The 14,143-nt window shown below is 44.7% G+C and overlaps 1 protein-coding gene across 2 annotated transcripts in view; it reads right to left on the bottom strand.

Annotated features, from left to right (window-relative positions):
• Window positions 1–14,143, bottom strand: part of SMYD3 (SET and MYND domain containing 3) — a 727,677-nt gene that overhangs the window by 10,519 nt on the left and 703,015 nt on the right. For both annotated transcript variants that reach the window (XM_007458078.1, XM_007458079.1), the window contains one exon: window positions 8,602–8,710. In XM_007458078.1, coding sequence (XP_007458140.1) covers window positions 8,602–8,710 — 109 coding nt within the window. The remainder of the gene's footprint in view (window positions 1–8,601; window positions 8,711–14,143) is intronic.

The raw sequence follows: 14,143 nt of genomic DNA, 5'->3' as shown, positions 1-14,143 counted from the left end.
CTTCCCTGCCAGTAATACATAAGCGTTCCAGTTTCTCCACATCCATACCAATACATGTTGTTTTCTGGTTTTTTTTCTTAATAATAGCCGTCTTAGCAGGTGAGAAGTAGTACCTCATTGTGGTGTGGTTTGCATTTCCCTAATGATTGGTGATGTTAAGCATCTTTTTATGTGATTTTTGGCTATTTGTATATCTTCTTTGGAGAAATGTCTGTTCAGGTCCTTTGCCAATTTTTGAATTGGGCTGTTTTGGTATTGTTATTGAAGTTTAGGCATTCTCTCTATAGTCTGGAAATTATTCACTTATCAGATACGTGATTTGCAAATATTTTGTTCCATTCTGTGGGTTGCCTTTTTACTCTGTCGATAGCGTCCTTTGATGCACAGACATTTAAAATTTTGATGAAGTTCAATTTGTCTATTTTTTCTTTGTTGCCTGTGCCTTTGGTGGCATATCCCAAAAAGTCATTGCCAAATCCAGTCTCATGAAACTTTTCTTCTGTTTTCTTCTAAGAGTTTTATAGTTTTAGCTCTTATATTAGGTCTTTAATCCATGCATTAATTTTTTAAAAATATAGTGTTGGGTAAGGGTCCAACTTTATTTTTTGCATGTGGATATCCAGTTTTCTCAACACCGTTTATTGAATGGACTGTCCTTTCCTCACTGAGTGGTCTTGGCACCCTTGTCAAAAATTATTTGACATATATCTGAGAGTTTATTTCTGGCTCTCTATTCAATTTCATTGGCTTATATGGCTGTCTTTATGCCAGTACCATGTTGTTTCGATTACTGTAGTTTTGTAGCAAAATTTGAAATCATAAAGTGTGAGTCCTCCAACTTTTTTTTTCTTTTTCAATATTGTTATGCTGTTGGGGTCTTGAGGTTTCATATGGATTTTAGGATGGATTTTTCCAATTCTAAAAAAAAATGTCAGTGGGATTTTGACAGAGATTGCATTGAATCTATAGATTGCTTTAGGTTGTACTGACATCTTAAAATTATATGAAATCTCTCAGTCATGAACATGGAATATTATTCTGTTTATGTCATCTTTAATTTTTTTCAGCAATGTTTTATAGTCTTCAGTGTATAAGTCTTTCACCTCCTTGATTAAGTTAATTGCTGATTATTTTATTCTGTATGATGCTATTATAAGTGGAACTGTTTTCTCAATTTCCTTTTGGGATCATTCCCTTTTGGGATCATTCCCTATCGGTGTATAGAAACACAACTGACTTTTGCATGTTAATTTTACATCCTCCCACTTTGCTGAATTTCTTAGAACAATTTCTTTTGTGGTATCTTTAGGGTTTCCTACATATAAGATCATGTCATCTATGAAGAGAGAGAGTTTCACTTTTTTTCAGTTTGAGTGCTTTCACTATTATTTCTTCAAGTACTTTTCCCACTCTGCCCTCTTTCTCTTCTCTTTCTGGGACTCCACTGTTAGACCTTTTGTTTTAGGTACCATGGGTCCCTGAAGCTCTGTTCAATTTTACCTTTTTCTGTCATTTTATCTCTGTTTTTTAGATTGGACAGCTTATATTGTTCTATCTTCAAGTTCATTATTATTATTATTATTATTATTTTTTTGCGGTACGCGGGCCTCTCACCACTGTGGCCTCTCCCGCTGCGGAGCACAGGCTCCGGACGCGCAGGCCCAGCGGCCATGGCTCGCGGGCCCAGCCGCTCCGCGGCACGTGGGATCCTCCCGAACCGGGGCACGAACCCGCGTCCCCTGCATCGGCAGGCGGACTCTCAACCACTGCGCCACCAGGGAAGCCCCAAGTTCATTATTAACTCATTCCTCTATCCTTTCCATTCTGTTGTTAAGCTCCAGTCTGTATATTTTGGTAATTGTATTTATCAGTTCTTAAATTTCTGTTTGCTTCTTCTTTCTACCTTCTGTTTCTTTGCTGAGGTGTTCTGTTTTTTCATTTATTTTGAGGATGTTTGTAATTGCCTGTTTGAGCACATTTATGATTGGCTTTAAAATCTTTGTCAGGTAATTCTAAAATCTGTTATCTTGGAGTTGCAATCTGTTGATTGTCTTTTTTTCCATGAAGATTGAGATCTTCCTTGTTCTTGGTATGATGAGTGATTTTCAGTTGAAACCTGGACATTTTGAGTATTATGCTGAGATTCTGAATTTTATGTAAACTTTCTGTTTTAGCTGGCTCTCTCCAATATTGCTCCAGCAGGAGTACGGCAGATGACACCACGTTACTGCCAGGTGGAAGTACAAGTCCAGGTTCCTCACTTGGTTCCTTGTCACTGCTGGGCTTACACTTTCTGGTAGGTAAATTTCTGCTTGTTTCCTATAATGTAACGTAATCACTATGCTTTCATTTTATGATTATTCTCTTAGTTCCCTTCTCGTTTTTTGGTTCAGAAACATACTCTTGAAACTGATATTCTCTATTTTAAGTCAGTAGGGGACAGTCATAAATATCAGAGCCAGGGACTGCCAAACAACTCTTTGAAGGCACTACTGATGATTATGGCACATCACCTCTGCATGCGCTCTTGTCCTCCCCCTCTCCCTCCCATCTGTCCACATGTTAAGGTGATGTTATGCATTTAGAGGAGAGCTTTTTAACGTTGAGACCACGGGCCTACAGAAAGTCCATGGAGAGGCTTCAGGTGGTCCCTAAAACCCCCTTCCCCACCAAATATAAAAAAACAATGTTGTGCAGTGTGGATACGGGGTGTGGGGCAGGGAGGTGGGATGAGCTGGGAGATTGGGATTGACGTATGTGCACTGCCATGTGTAAAAGACATCACTGGTGGGAACCTGCTGTATAGCACAGGGAGCTCAGCTCGGTGCTCTGTGACGACCTAGATGGGTGGGGTGGGAGGGAGGTCCAAGAGGGAGGGGATATATGTATACAGATAGCTGATTCACTTCGTTGTACAGCAGAAACTAACACAACATTGTAAAGCAGCTATACCCCAATTAAAAAAAAAAATGTGTGTATGTTCATTTTCTCTGGTGAGTCAGTGGTCCTCACACAATTCCTAAGTAAGAGCATGACCAAAGAGGTTAAAAATCACTGTAGCAGATTAAGAAATGGGAGCAATAGACTTGCAGGCTCTAAATCATCCATTTAGAGGGGCTTGAAATCAGGGTGCAGGCTGGAGTAGAGAGAGACCAGCATGTGCTTGGAGCTTTGCCTGGATGAGCTGGAATAGCTAGTAACCATGTGGGTATGAGAGGAGCTGTGCTGGGGACTGGGCCTGAGCTCCCTATTCAGGTCCAGAAAAAGCTAAAAAGATCCTCAAAGTGTACAATGCTTCAACATAATGAAATGAGAAGAGAAAAGACATTACAGTGTAATATAAGAAATTTACATCTAAATAAAAAATGGTGGGCTTCCCTGGTGGCGCAGTGGTTGAGAATCTGCCTGTTAATGCAGGGGACACGGGTTCGAGCCCTGGTCTGGGAGGATCCCACATGCCGCAGAGCGACTAGGCCCGTGAGCCACAACTACTGAGCCTGCGCGTCTGGAGCCTGTGCTCCACAACAAGAGAGGCCGCGATAATGAGAGGCCCGCGCACCGCGATGAAGATTGGCCCCCGCTTTCCACAACTAGAGAAAGCCCTCGCACAGAAACGAAGACCCAACACAGCAAAAATAAATAAATAAGTTAATAAACTCCTACCCCAACATCTAAAAAAAAAAAAAAAAAATGGTTATCGAGGGGGAAGAAGTTTGCCTTTTCCCAGCCTGACTTCAGTTAACAAGGCACTACTAACAAAGCAGCTAGCCTAGCCCAGGGTGAGGGAGCTGGCCGCGCGCAGAGCGCACAGAAAAGCAGCAGGCTCGCTGACAAGACAGGCCAGTTGAGAATGGTTGCCCCTGAGGTCCAAGAAGTCAAATTAGTGGCTAACAACATTCTTCTAAGAAATAAATGGAAAGAAATGAAAATAGATTAGAGACAGGAAAAAGCAAGAGGGAGGTACGGTGAAGGGAGCCCAGGACTGTCCTGTGGCAGCAATCACAAGAATTTCAGCTGAGCCCAGGGGAGATGGGAGCCTAAACCAAATCAGAGCTGGGCTAAGAGGATTCCTTTCCTGGAGGAGGCCGGGCCTAATTGAATCTGTACCTAATTTTTGTTTCTGAAAACTCAGCCTTTGAAACCCTTATTCAGACTCTTTCATCCTGTTATTTCCAGAGTTTCTAAGGAAAAATGTCTGGGGGTGCCAGTCTAAAGAGAACATCAATTTAAAAAAGGCAAGAATATACCTTCCCTTGCCCATCTCTGGGTTACCTGAGCCCTGAGAAAGCTCGGGAGGAGAGACTTTCTGCAGAACGAAACTGCCCTGCTTCTAGACTCACAGGCGCTATGAACTTGCAAAAAGATGGAGGTGTGCAGGCTGTCCCTCTGTGTGATACTGTGATATACAATAAGAAATATATACTTGGTCTTCATCCCTATTTCTGGCACTGAGTTCCTAAAACCCTTGGAATTTCCTAAGTGATGAAAATGATCAAGGTGTCTTTATTATTTTAATAAGGTGACTTTTAGAAGCACCTAAGGATGGGGGCTGGTTGCTAGGATAAACCAACCATATGATAAGACGGTTGGAACTTTCAGGGAAGAGGAACTGGAGGTTGAATCAATCACCAATGGCCAGTGATTTCATCAGTCATGCCTCTGTAGTGAAGCCTTCATAAAAACCCACAAGGACAGAGTTTGAAAGCTTCTAGGTTGGTGAATACATGGAGATTCATGGAAAGCAGTGAACTCGGAGAGATGCCCTATGTGCATCTCTTCCGTCTGGCTGCTTCTGATTTATAGCCGTTTATAATAAACTGGTGATCTAGTAAGTAAAATGTTTCTTGGAATTCTGTGAGCTGCTTTAGCAAATCAATCAAAACTGTGGTGGCATCCTTGGCACCTCTAAGCCATAGCCAGTCAGTCTGAAGCATATGTGACAACCTGGGCTTGTGACTGGCATCTGAAGTGTGGAAGGCGATCTCGTGGGGCAGTGGGATCTGATGCCATCTCCAGGTAAATGGTGTCAGAATTGAGTTGAACCGTAGGACACCCAGCTGTGTCTGAGAATTGCTTGTTGAAGCGGGAAGACCCCTGCCACACATTGGAATTGGGTGAGCAGAACCTTACCCTGCTAGTAAATGGTCAGCATATGTCCTGAGAAGATCTGGTCCACTAGCCACATACGTAGTACATATACATATTAGCTAAAAGAAGAGGGCCAGGGTGGTGCTTTTAAAGACCTCTCCTCATTAAAAAATCCATTCATTCAAGTAGGTGTACGTGATAGAACTTGCTGTGTTCAGGGCATGTGTCTAGGTTTGGTAGCCCCAGGAGATACAAAAGGTATCTTGTGGAATTCCCACTCACCTCCAGGAAATGAAACACACCCATGTGAACTGCTGGGAAGCAGTTCTATAAATATAATTGTTCAACAAGGGAAACACTGTATATAACCCCAAACTCCAAACGCAAGTGCTAAAGGGACTGGGTAGTGAGGGAGTGATCAGAAAAAGGGTTCTTAAACAAACAATAATAATCCTTTATACCCTCCAAACACTTGGGACTCAGCCAAACATACCCTTACGCACTACCTTATCTACTTCTAAAATAACTCTATGGGGTAGGTATGATCCTCATTTTTAAAATAAGAAAATTATGTTCAGAGGGATTGAGACTTGCTTCAAGTCATAAACGTAGTAAATGACGGGACTGGAACCTGAACTCTGAATCCGAGTGTCTTCCTACTACGTGACACTGCCGGGGGGGAACATCTGCTTTCTGGTCGATATCAGAACCCAGGAGACTCCGTGTCTTTTCCAGAGCCAAGCGGGAAGTTTGGGTAAGCCCATGACTAACGCCAGGCCTCACGACAGACGTTCTGATGCCGCTCCGAGGTCTTTCATTTGGCAGCTGTCAGGGTCCATATGTGGGCTTATCTTTGGTACCAGGAGCAGAAGATGCTAAAACAATCACCAAGGGAGGCTTCTGGAGGAAATGAGGCAAGCTCACAAGAAGGACGTGAGGAAGACAGAATGGAACAGGGCACGAAGGGTATAAAAGGGCAATAAGAGTGTCACAAGAAGGACTGGTGATCCGCCTGGCCCACAAATATCCCGTAAATCTGTATCTAGACGTCAGTGTGGGTTCGTTCACGCTTGTCTTTGCAGCTGAGGGCATGAGATGTCTCCATCAAGAGTCCTGCGTGCGATGGCAATGATAAAGCCTCACGTGGAAAGTAGAAAAGATCCAAATCCCCTCAGGTTTCTCTTTCACATCCTCCTCTGAGTTGGCACCAAGGAGCTCAGCGGGATCTGAAGGGATTTCTACACTGAGTCTTACTAGAGAGTCTCAATCATTTGCTGGGCCAGTCTAGAGCCTCGGATTCCAGTCTGGATCTGATGACTTGTTCAGGTGTCTGTCTCCTCCACTAAACTGTGAGGACAACACTGGGCCTTATTCAGATTAATAGAAGCATTTAATCAACACATGTTAGATTAAATCGAATACACTGGACCTGGCTCTGGTTCAGCGTGACTCCAAGTCTCAGCTCCTTCAGTTTTCAAATGGACACGAAAATGCCTGGCCCACTGGCCTCAGAAGGCTGTCAGCTGTCATGAGGGCCAGATCAGTCATGTACGTGTGAGCAGTATTAATACTTTCTAGTCCCATAAAACATCAAGGACTAATTTGATCACTTATAAAATACCTACTTGGAGGTGACCCTGGGTTGGGTCCATCATATACATGGGAAATTTCCTCCACGTTGTTTTCCTGTCAGAACATTCACAGAGTAGACCCTCAATGAGTCTTTTCTGCCCAACTGATTTGACTGGCTGACAACCATTAGCCAGACCAGAAAAGGAAAGTTCTCCTGAGACCGCAGGAGCCTTCCAGTGTTCTCCCATTAGTCTGGTAAAGATGTCAGACAAGGCAAAGAGAACAGGAAGCGCTGGCCAACTTCAGGCATCCTGGTGTTCTCCCTGTTGACCACGGGCTGATTTCAGTTAGAGACCAGGAAAAGGCAACAGGGCTAGCATTCAACAAAAACCAGCATTAGGGAATCTCACTTCTAAGAATCCCTTAGGCATCTGTTATTTTTCCCATCTAAATGTGGATCAGCCAGCCCCTAGACACCGCCTGAGAGATCCTGATTCAGGGCCCGGGTCTCTCCACCCTTCTGCGGACAAGGGCATCGTGGCCCAGAGGACCCGGGAAAGTGCCAGGTGCTGCCCGTGAAACCCCACACACCAGCTCTCCATAGCCGCCACCAGTGCCTGGATCCGACAAGCACATGAGCTCTGCCTTTGGAAGCCACGGTTTGGGTGAGGGGGTGCTCTGCCAGGGTGGAAAGGCCAAGACAGCAGAGAGCCCTGGGCCCTAGTGGCAGAGGAGACTCATTGAGAGGGTGAGGACAGGCGTCACTCTATTTTTTTTTTTTTTTTTTTTTTTTTTTTTTTTTTTTTTTTTTTTTTTTTTTTTTTTTTTTTTTTTTTTTTTTTTTTTGCGGTATGCGGGCCTCTCACTGTTGTGGCCTCTCCCGTTGCGGAGCACAGGCTCCGGACGCGCAGGCTCAGTGGCCATGGCTCACGGGCCCAGCCGCTCCTCGGCATGTGGGATCTTCCCGGACCGGGGCACGAACCCGTGTCCCCTGCCTCGGCAGGCGGACTCTCAACCACTGCGCCACCAGGGAAGCCCAAAATTCACTCTTTAACACTGCGTTCCAAGACGGACCCAGTTCTCCCCCTTGAGTTTCTCTGCACTTACTGCTAGCACTGTATTGACCTCTCGCCCTCGCTCCCGTCCTCCCTTCCTCCAACAGTGGATACTTCCTAAGTCTCAGACCTCACAGCCTCCTGGGGTGCAGGGCAGCAGGTATTCCAGCTGCCCTGTGATGAGTGCTCAGCTGGCAGAGTGAGCGGAGTTGTAGGAGGGCAGGGAGGACACAACATTTCAGCTGGGCCTTAAAGGGTTAGTACAGTTCTGCCAGGCCCAGGGGCTGGGGTCGGGGGAGGGCATATAAGGCAAAGGAGACAGCTTGGAAAGGACCATGCCTGGGCAACGGTGAGCGGCTCAGTGTACACCAGCTCTGTGTGTGTGTGTGTAGGTAGGCGGGGGGAGGCTGGAGGTGACGAGGCTGCAAGGGTGGTCTGCAGACAGGTGGTCAAGGGGCTGGGAATGTGGATTCTGTTCTGTGGGTGGGGAGGCATGGACAAGGGTGGCCTGTCTACAGTGGAGAAGGGCACAGGCGCAGTGGTGTCTGAGGCCAGTTTGCACCAGTTAGTAGGAATTGATTGTTAAATTTTACTGATTCTTGTGAACTGGTTGATTTGACATTGGGAGTTTAAAATCAGCAACGGTGGGCATGTTTATACCAAAGACATTGGCAAACATCACAAATCAGTTTTTTTTTTTTGAAGCTGGTTTTTAACATTTAAGGGTACGTCTTTGTGTACAAATACGCGTGTGTGTACATATGTGTGCTTGCACACGTACATACACACACGTGTGTAGTGTTGCTAGAAATCACAAGGAAGAGGCCTAGCAACAACCAGGAAAAGGTATTCCAGGCAGAGCTACATGCGATCTTGGCACACTCACCAGCCTCAGATTCTTCATCGCTTGGGGAAACATGCCTTGATGTAACTGCAATTTGCCAACTTTCATTACCTGCACGCCTCTGACGGGATGGTTTCCGGGGAAAAAAATCCTGGAAGAAAACAAATGACAAACAGTGTCCGTAGCTCTCATTGGTGCAGTCAGCACAGTCAGGAGACTATGAACGTGGGAGCAAATGCTGGCTGGGAATGTCAGTGAGCCACTGAGAAGAACCGGCTCTGCAGCCCGGAGAACATGATACCGGGGCAAGAAGCACACTATTGGTCTCCTGCTCCCCGGGATGCCTTTTGCATCGGGGGAAAAAAATGACAGCACTGGAATACCTCTCTAATAAACACTAAAAGAAGAGAATCTGGACCTCTGCGTTTATATTTGGCGGGGGGTGTAGGGACCAGGTGCTAATCTTATCCTCCAACCTCCCCCGTGAAGCTCCAACACCCAGGATAGCCTTGGACCAGAAGCTGGCCTCTCAGTATATAATTGTTAAGTAAATGAATTTTCATTTACTTTCAGGACTCCCCATCTAGAAACACCCACACGCTCCTTTTAACCGCAAAGCCCCCTGAGTCGCAGTGCAGAGTCCATCACTCATCACAGAGTCCACCTTTCTTACAGGCCCCGTGTATTTATTCTGTCATCACTGGACTCTGCTTTTTTGTTTTTGTTTTTAACATCTTTATTGGAGTGTAATTGCTTTACGATGTTGTGTTAGTTTCTGCTGTATAACAAATTGAATCAGCTACGCGTATACATGTATCCCCATATCCCCTCCCTCTTGCGTCTCCCTCCCACCCTCCTTATCCCACCCCTCTAGGTGGTCACAAAGCACCGAGCTGATCTCCCTGTGCTATGCGGCTGCTTCACACTAGCTATCTATTTTACATTTGGTAGTGTATATATGTCCATGCCTCTCTCTCACTTCGTCCCAGATTACCCTTCCCCCTCCCCGTCCTCAAGTCCATTCTCTACGTCTGCGTCTTTATTCCTGTCCTGCCCCTAGGTTCTTCAGAACCTTTTTTTTTTTTTTTTTTTTTTTTTTTTAGATTCCATATATATATATCACTGGACTCTTTGGATTCAGACACCCCATTTGTGTTTGCTACCATGTTGCATGTAGGAACTCTGTACATTCTTGACCTCTTTCATACGCAACAGAATAGAACAAGGGTGTTGCAGTGGACCGAAGTATGAAAACCCAGGACTATGTTTCAGACCCAGTGTTATTTCAACTCGATTCAACAAGAATGTATTATGTTAGATTCAACAAAACGTGGACAGTTTGGCCTCTTTTGCCCCCCACGTCCTCTAGCCTGATAAGTCTCCTGACCCCCTGCTGTATGTGCAAGATCGATCCTGGGGCCGGGGGACATACTATACTGTATATATATGATCTTTTCCCTCAAGGCCCAATAATCCCATGAGACACAAGGCAAACATTCATACCACAGTTTAAAAATATCACAGAATAGAGCATGATTTGGTGTCCCGATGAAGCCTATGTTAATTAACAGATGGCAATGCTCAGTTCAAGTGTGTGGAATGAACTGAGAAAATGATACAGGAGTTATGAAAAGGAGAGTTATGATGATTGGTTGGACCAGGGATCCTGGGAGAGGAGAGGGAAAGAGGACTTAACCTGGCTCCCCAGGATCTGAGAAGGTTTGTCTTGGTGGGGAGAACGGAAACGCATCCAAACTATTGGATGGCACGAGCGAGGGTGCATTCCAGATGCTTCCCGTCCAGAGAACACAGGTGCCTGCCTGTAGGCCTGCAAAAGATAACCCTGAGTCATGACTTATACGGGGCTTACCATGTGCCAAGCACTGTTCTGCTTTTCATTTATGAACTTAGTCATGGAACCCACATTTAGGCTCTACTGTGTAATAGAGATTAGGTAGCTTTATCAGGAGAGACATGTATGTTCTCTGATTAGTATACTGTCTTCAACAAACCATTCCCTCTCCCTGAACCTCAACTCTTCCCCACATGAAATGTGATATAGAAACTTTTTTCATTCAGGCTCTTAAAGAAGTGGAAAGCAGTACCTCAGAGAGAGGTATTTAAATTAACAGAAGGTCGGCCATGCTTCTTTTAAAGAACTGAAAAGGGGGGGGAGGGGGGAAACAAAGGGGACACCTGGGTCCTGGATTTTCCGTCGTCTTCTGAGCATGCCAAGAGATCAGTCACATCACCTCTCCCCCTTACAAAATGAACATCATTATCTACTTGTGTGGAAAAGATTTTAAGATCCCCAGACAAAAGGCTTAAATATAGGACGCCACTGCCCTGTACTTAATTGCCTTGGACACTTTCCTTGAAAAGCACACCTGCATTTGGAACTTTATTTTATTGCTGTGAATGTGGCATAATTAAATTTAAAGGCCAAAATGTAATTTCATACTAATAATCATTCAATTAAGTGGATGTCTGTCACATCAGTTAGCAGAAGGAAAGAAAATCTTTGGTTCTATGGTGGCAGAGAAAGTGGTGCATAATTACTCCATGAAAGGTACTTGCTCTGGTTGCTTAAAGATATTAAAAAATGAAGTGGAGCTTAATCAGGAGAGGATGAGGAAGTGTCTGGGAGGGGGACTTCCACATAAATATTTACGGAGCAGCCTAACAGCTCTGGCAGGGGTGCTGATTGTGTGCCTGGGTTGTTTCTGGAGGCCTCCCAGCTGACATATGGAATAAGCATCATGATTACTTGCTGGAATAGCACCCCAAGGAAAACCGGTGAAGCTCACTCCTGCTGGGAGAAGTTCTCTACGCAGGGTGTGGGCTTTCATCGACTTTACCGTGTGTGACAGTGATGAGAGGAGGCCTGCAAGAGGTCTTCAATCACAGGACTGTCAGGAATCAAGGCCAGGCTGAGAGCCTGAACCAGAGAAGGAATCAGGGATGCCTGAGGACTGCAAGGACTAAAACAGGAGTCCGAGTGGGAAGGTGTAGTAGCTAGGAGAGGCCAGGTACTGTGCCCAGTGCATAAAGGATGCAAGAAGCCCACGGTGAGTCCCTGCCCTTGCTTAGGATACAGTCTAATTGCAGATATGAAGCAATTGAGTTATGATACAGAGAGGACTGTGAGAGCTGCCAGACCACGGCACAGACAATGGGTGCTCCAGAAGCAGTGGAGACCGCAGTGATCAGGGAGATTCCTTGGAGCAGCAGAGCTTGAGCTGGTTCAGATTGGAAGAGGTGATGGGCTGCTAGGACAGCATGTGGAGCATGGGAAGGGCGGGTAGCCCTGGCAACGGTACAGGAGGCTGGAGGCAAAGGGCCAGTGAATGCATGATCTGACCGTCAGCGAAGAAGAGGGGGAGAGGAGGTGCACCTGAGGCCAGGCTGTGCAGAGGCATCCATGCCAAGCTAGGAGGTTCAGACTTTGCTTGCAGGCAGCTGGGCACTACAGAGGGGCTGAGGGTGTTTCATCAGAATAGGAAACAGGATAAATTGGAAAAGAGACTCTAGAGGCAGAGAGACCTGAGTCAGGATGTGGTAATGAGAACAGAAAAGAAGGATCTGATGCAAAAGATGTCCTACAGCTGATTCAACATGACCTGGAGACTTGCTGGGGTCTGGCAGTCAGAGCTGACTCCAAGATTCAGAAATTGAAATGCCGCCACAAAAAACACAAGCCAACTATGTAATAACAAAATCATTCAGCAAGGCATTCTACTTGTTTGGGTGTCATAAATTTTCTTTTCGTGGGTACGGTGCTAACAATCACGTGGTCCAGGATGCTGGGCCTAGAATGGAAAAAGTGCCCTTGGTGTTTCTGAGGTGAATAAGTGTATAGGAAGAAGGTGTTTAAACAAGCAAAGAAAAGCAGCAGCACACATGCTAGTTTAATTCAGACCCATAAGCACCAAGATCTTGCTGCCATATTCTACAAGGAAGCTGAGGGTCAGGGAACTGGAATGTCTCAAGTTAAAAGGGGGTAGAGAAAAACATGGCAGGACCTATGTTGGCAGGACCTATGTTGTAGGTCTTGCTGAGGTTTTTCCACATGATGCAGTTACCAATCACATTGCTTCATTACAGGTAGCAGTTTTGACATTTATATGACAGGAAAAACCATTTACTGTTAGGGTTATTTTTTAGAACTGATATAAAATACATCACTGAATTTAAAACGAGAGCTTAACTTGACTGTATAAACTGTATTTTAGAGTACCAAAGAGCTATAATGTATGAATTTTAGCTGATAAATGTGAATTTCAGCTGATTAATGTGAAATCTAATTCTAATGATGGAATTAGAAAAATCAGCATTTTGCAACTCTTGAAGAATCCACAAAAAAAGTATCACTAGATGAAATCAGTAGATCAAAGAATGATGGAAAATTTTTAAATGGATAAATTAGGTTGTTGCCATCTGAACCCACTGATCAGTCTTAGCATCACTAAAGTGGGACAGCCAGATATTACATGCTATCTGATATGATGCAATAAGAAGGATTTTACACCACCTATAAAGGATCCTTGCCAAAAACAAAAACAGAAACAAAGAAACTAAATTTAATCAAGCCCATAAAGTTAAATTCCATTTCATAGGAAAAGCAAGTGACAGAGGAACAAATAAAAGCAACCAGCTAAATTCGAGATATGGGAAATTCTACAGGACCTTCACCCAGGACCTTCAACAGGTCAATGGTGTGAAAAGAAAAAGATGGCAGGGGAGGAGAACACTCTAGATTAAAAGAGACTTAAGAGATACAACAGTCAAATGTAATTTGTAGACCTTTTGCATCTTAAAACAACTGTGAAAAGACATTTCTGAGTCAATCTAGGAAATTTGAACATGAAATGGCATTGTGGGTAAGAAAACGTCCACATTTTTCAGAGATACAAACTGAAGTATGCATAGATAAAATGATGTAATGACTGAGTTTTGATTTAAATTTCTTCAGCATAATTTCTCTTTCCAGCAATGGTGGGTTACCTGGTTTCAGACCAAACTCTGTGCTAGGAACAAGAAACGTTAGACAAAATATTTATAAAAATCTGTTTGGGGCTTCCCTAGTGGCATAGTGGTTGAGAATCTGCCTGCCGATGCAGGGGGCACGAGTTCGAGCCCTGGTCTGGGAGGATCCCACATGCCGCGGAGCAGCTAGGCCCGTGAGCCACAACTACTGAGCCTGCGCGTCTGGAGCCTGTGCTCCGCAACAAGAGAGGCCGCGATAGTGAGAGGCCTGCGCACCGCGATGAAGAGTGGCCCCTGCTTGCCACAACTAGAGAAAGCCCTCGCACAGAAACGAAGCTGCAACACAGCAAAATAAATAAATTAATAAACTCCTACCCCCAACATCTTCTTTGAAAAAAAAAAAAAATCTGTTTGAAGGTGTCAAAGAATCACAGAGGGATAGGGATCTGGATGTGGCAAAATGGCAGAAAGAGCAGAAGCTCAAGTAGGTGATCCTTACATTTGTTGCTGCTTTTTCCTTTGCTGATTTGAAAGTAGAGGCAGATAGGCTAAACAGCTGAGCAGAAGTTTTGGCAGTCTCAAGGATATGGAGACACAG

The sequence above is a fragment of the Lipotes vexillifer genome, unplaced genomic scaffold (genome assembly GCF_000442215.2).
Source record: "Lipotes vexillifer unplaced genomic scaffold, Lipotes_vexillifer_v1.1 scaffold1315, whole genome shotgun sequence".
NCBI lineage: Eukaryota > Metazoa > Chordata > Mammalia > Artiodactyla > Lipotidae > Lipotes > Lipotes vexillifer.
Note: the sequence above shows the minus strand (reverse complement) of the source record. Positions and strands in the feature narration are given on the sequence as shown.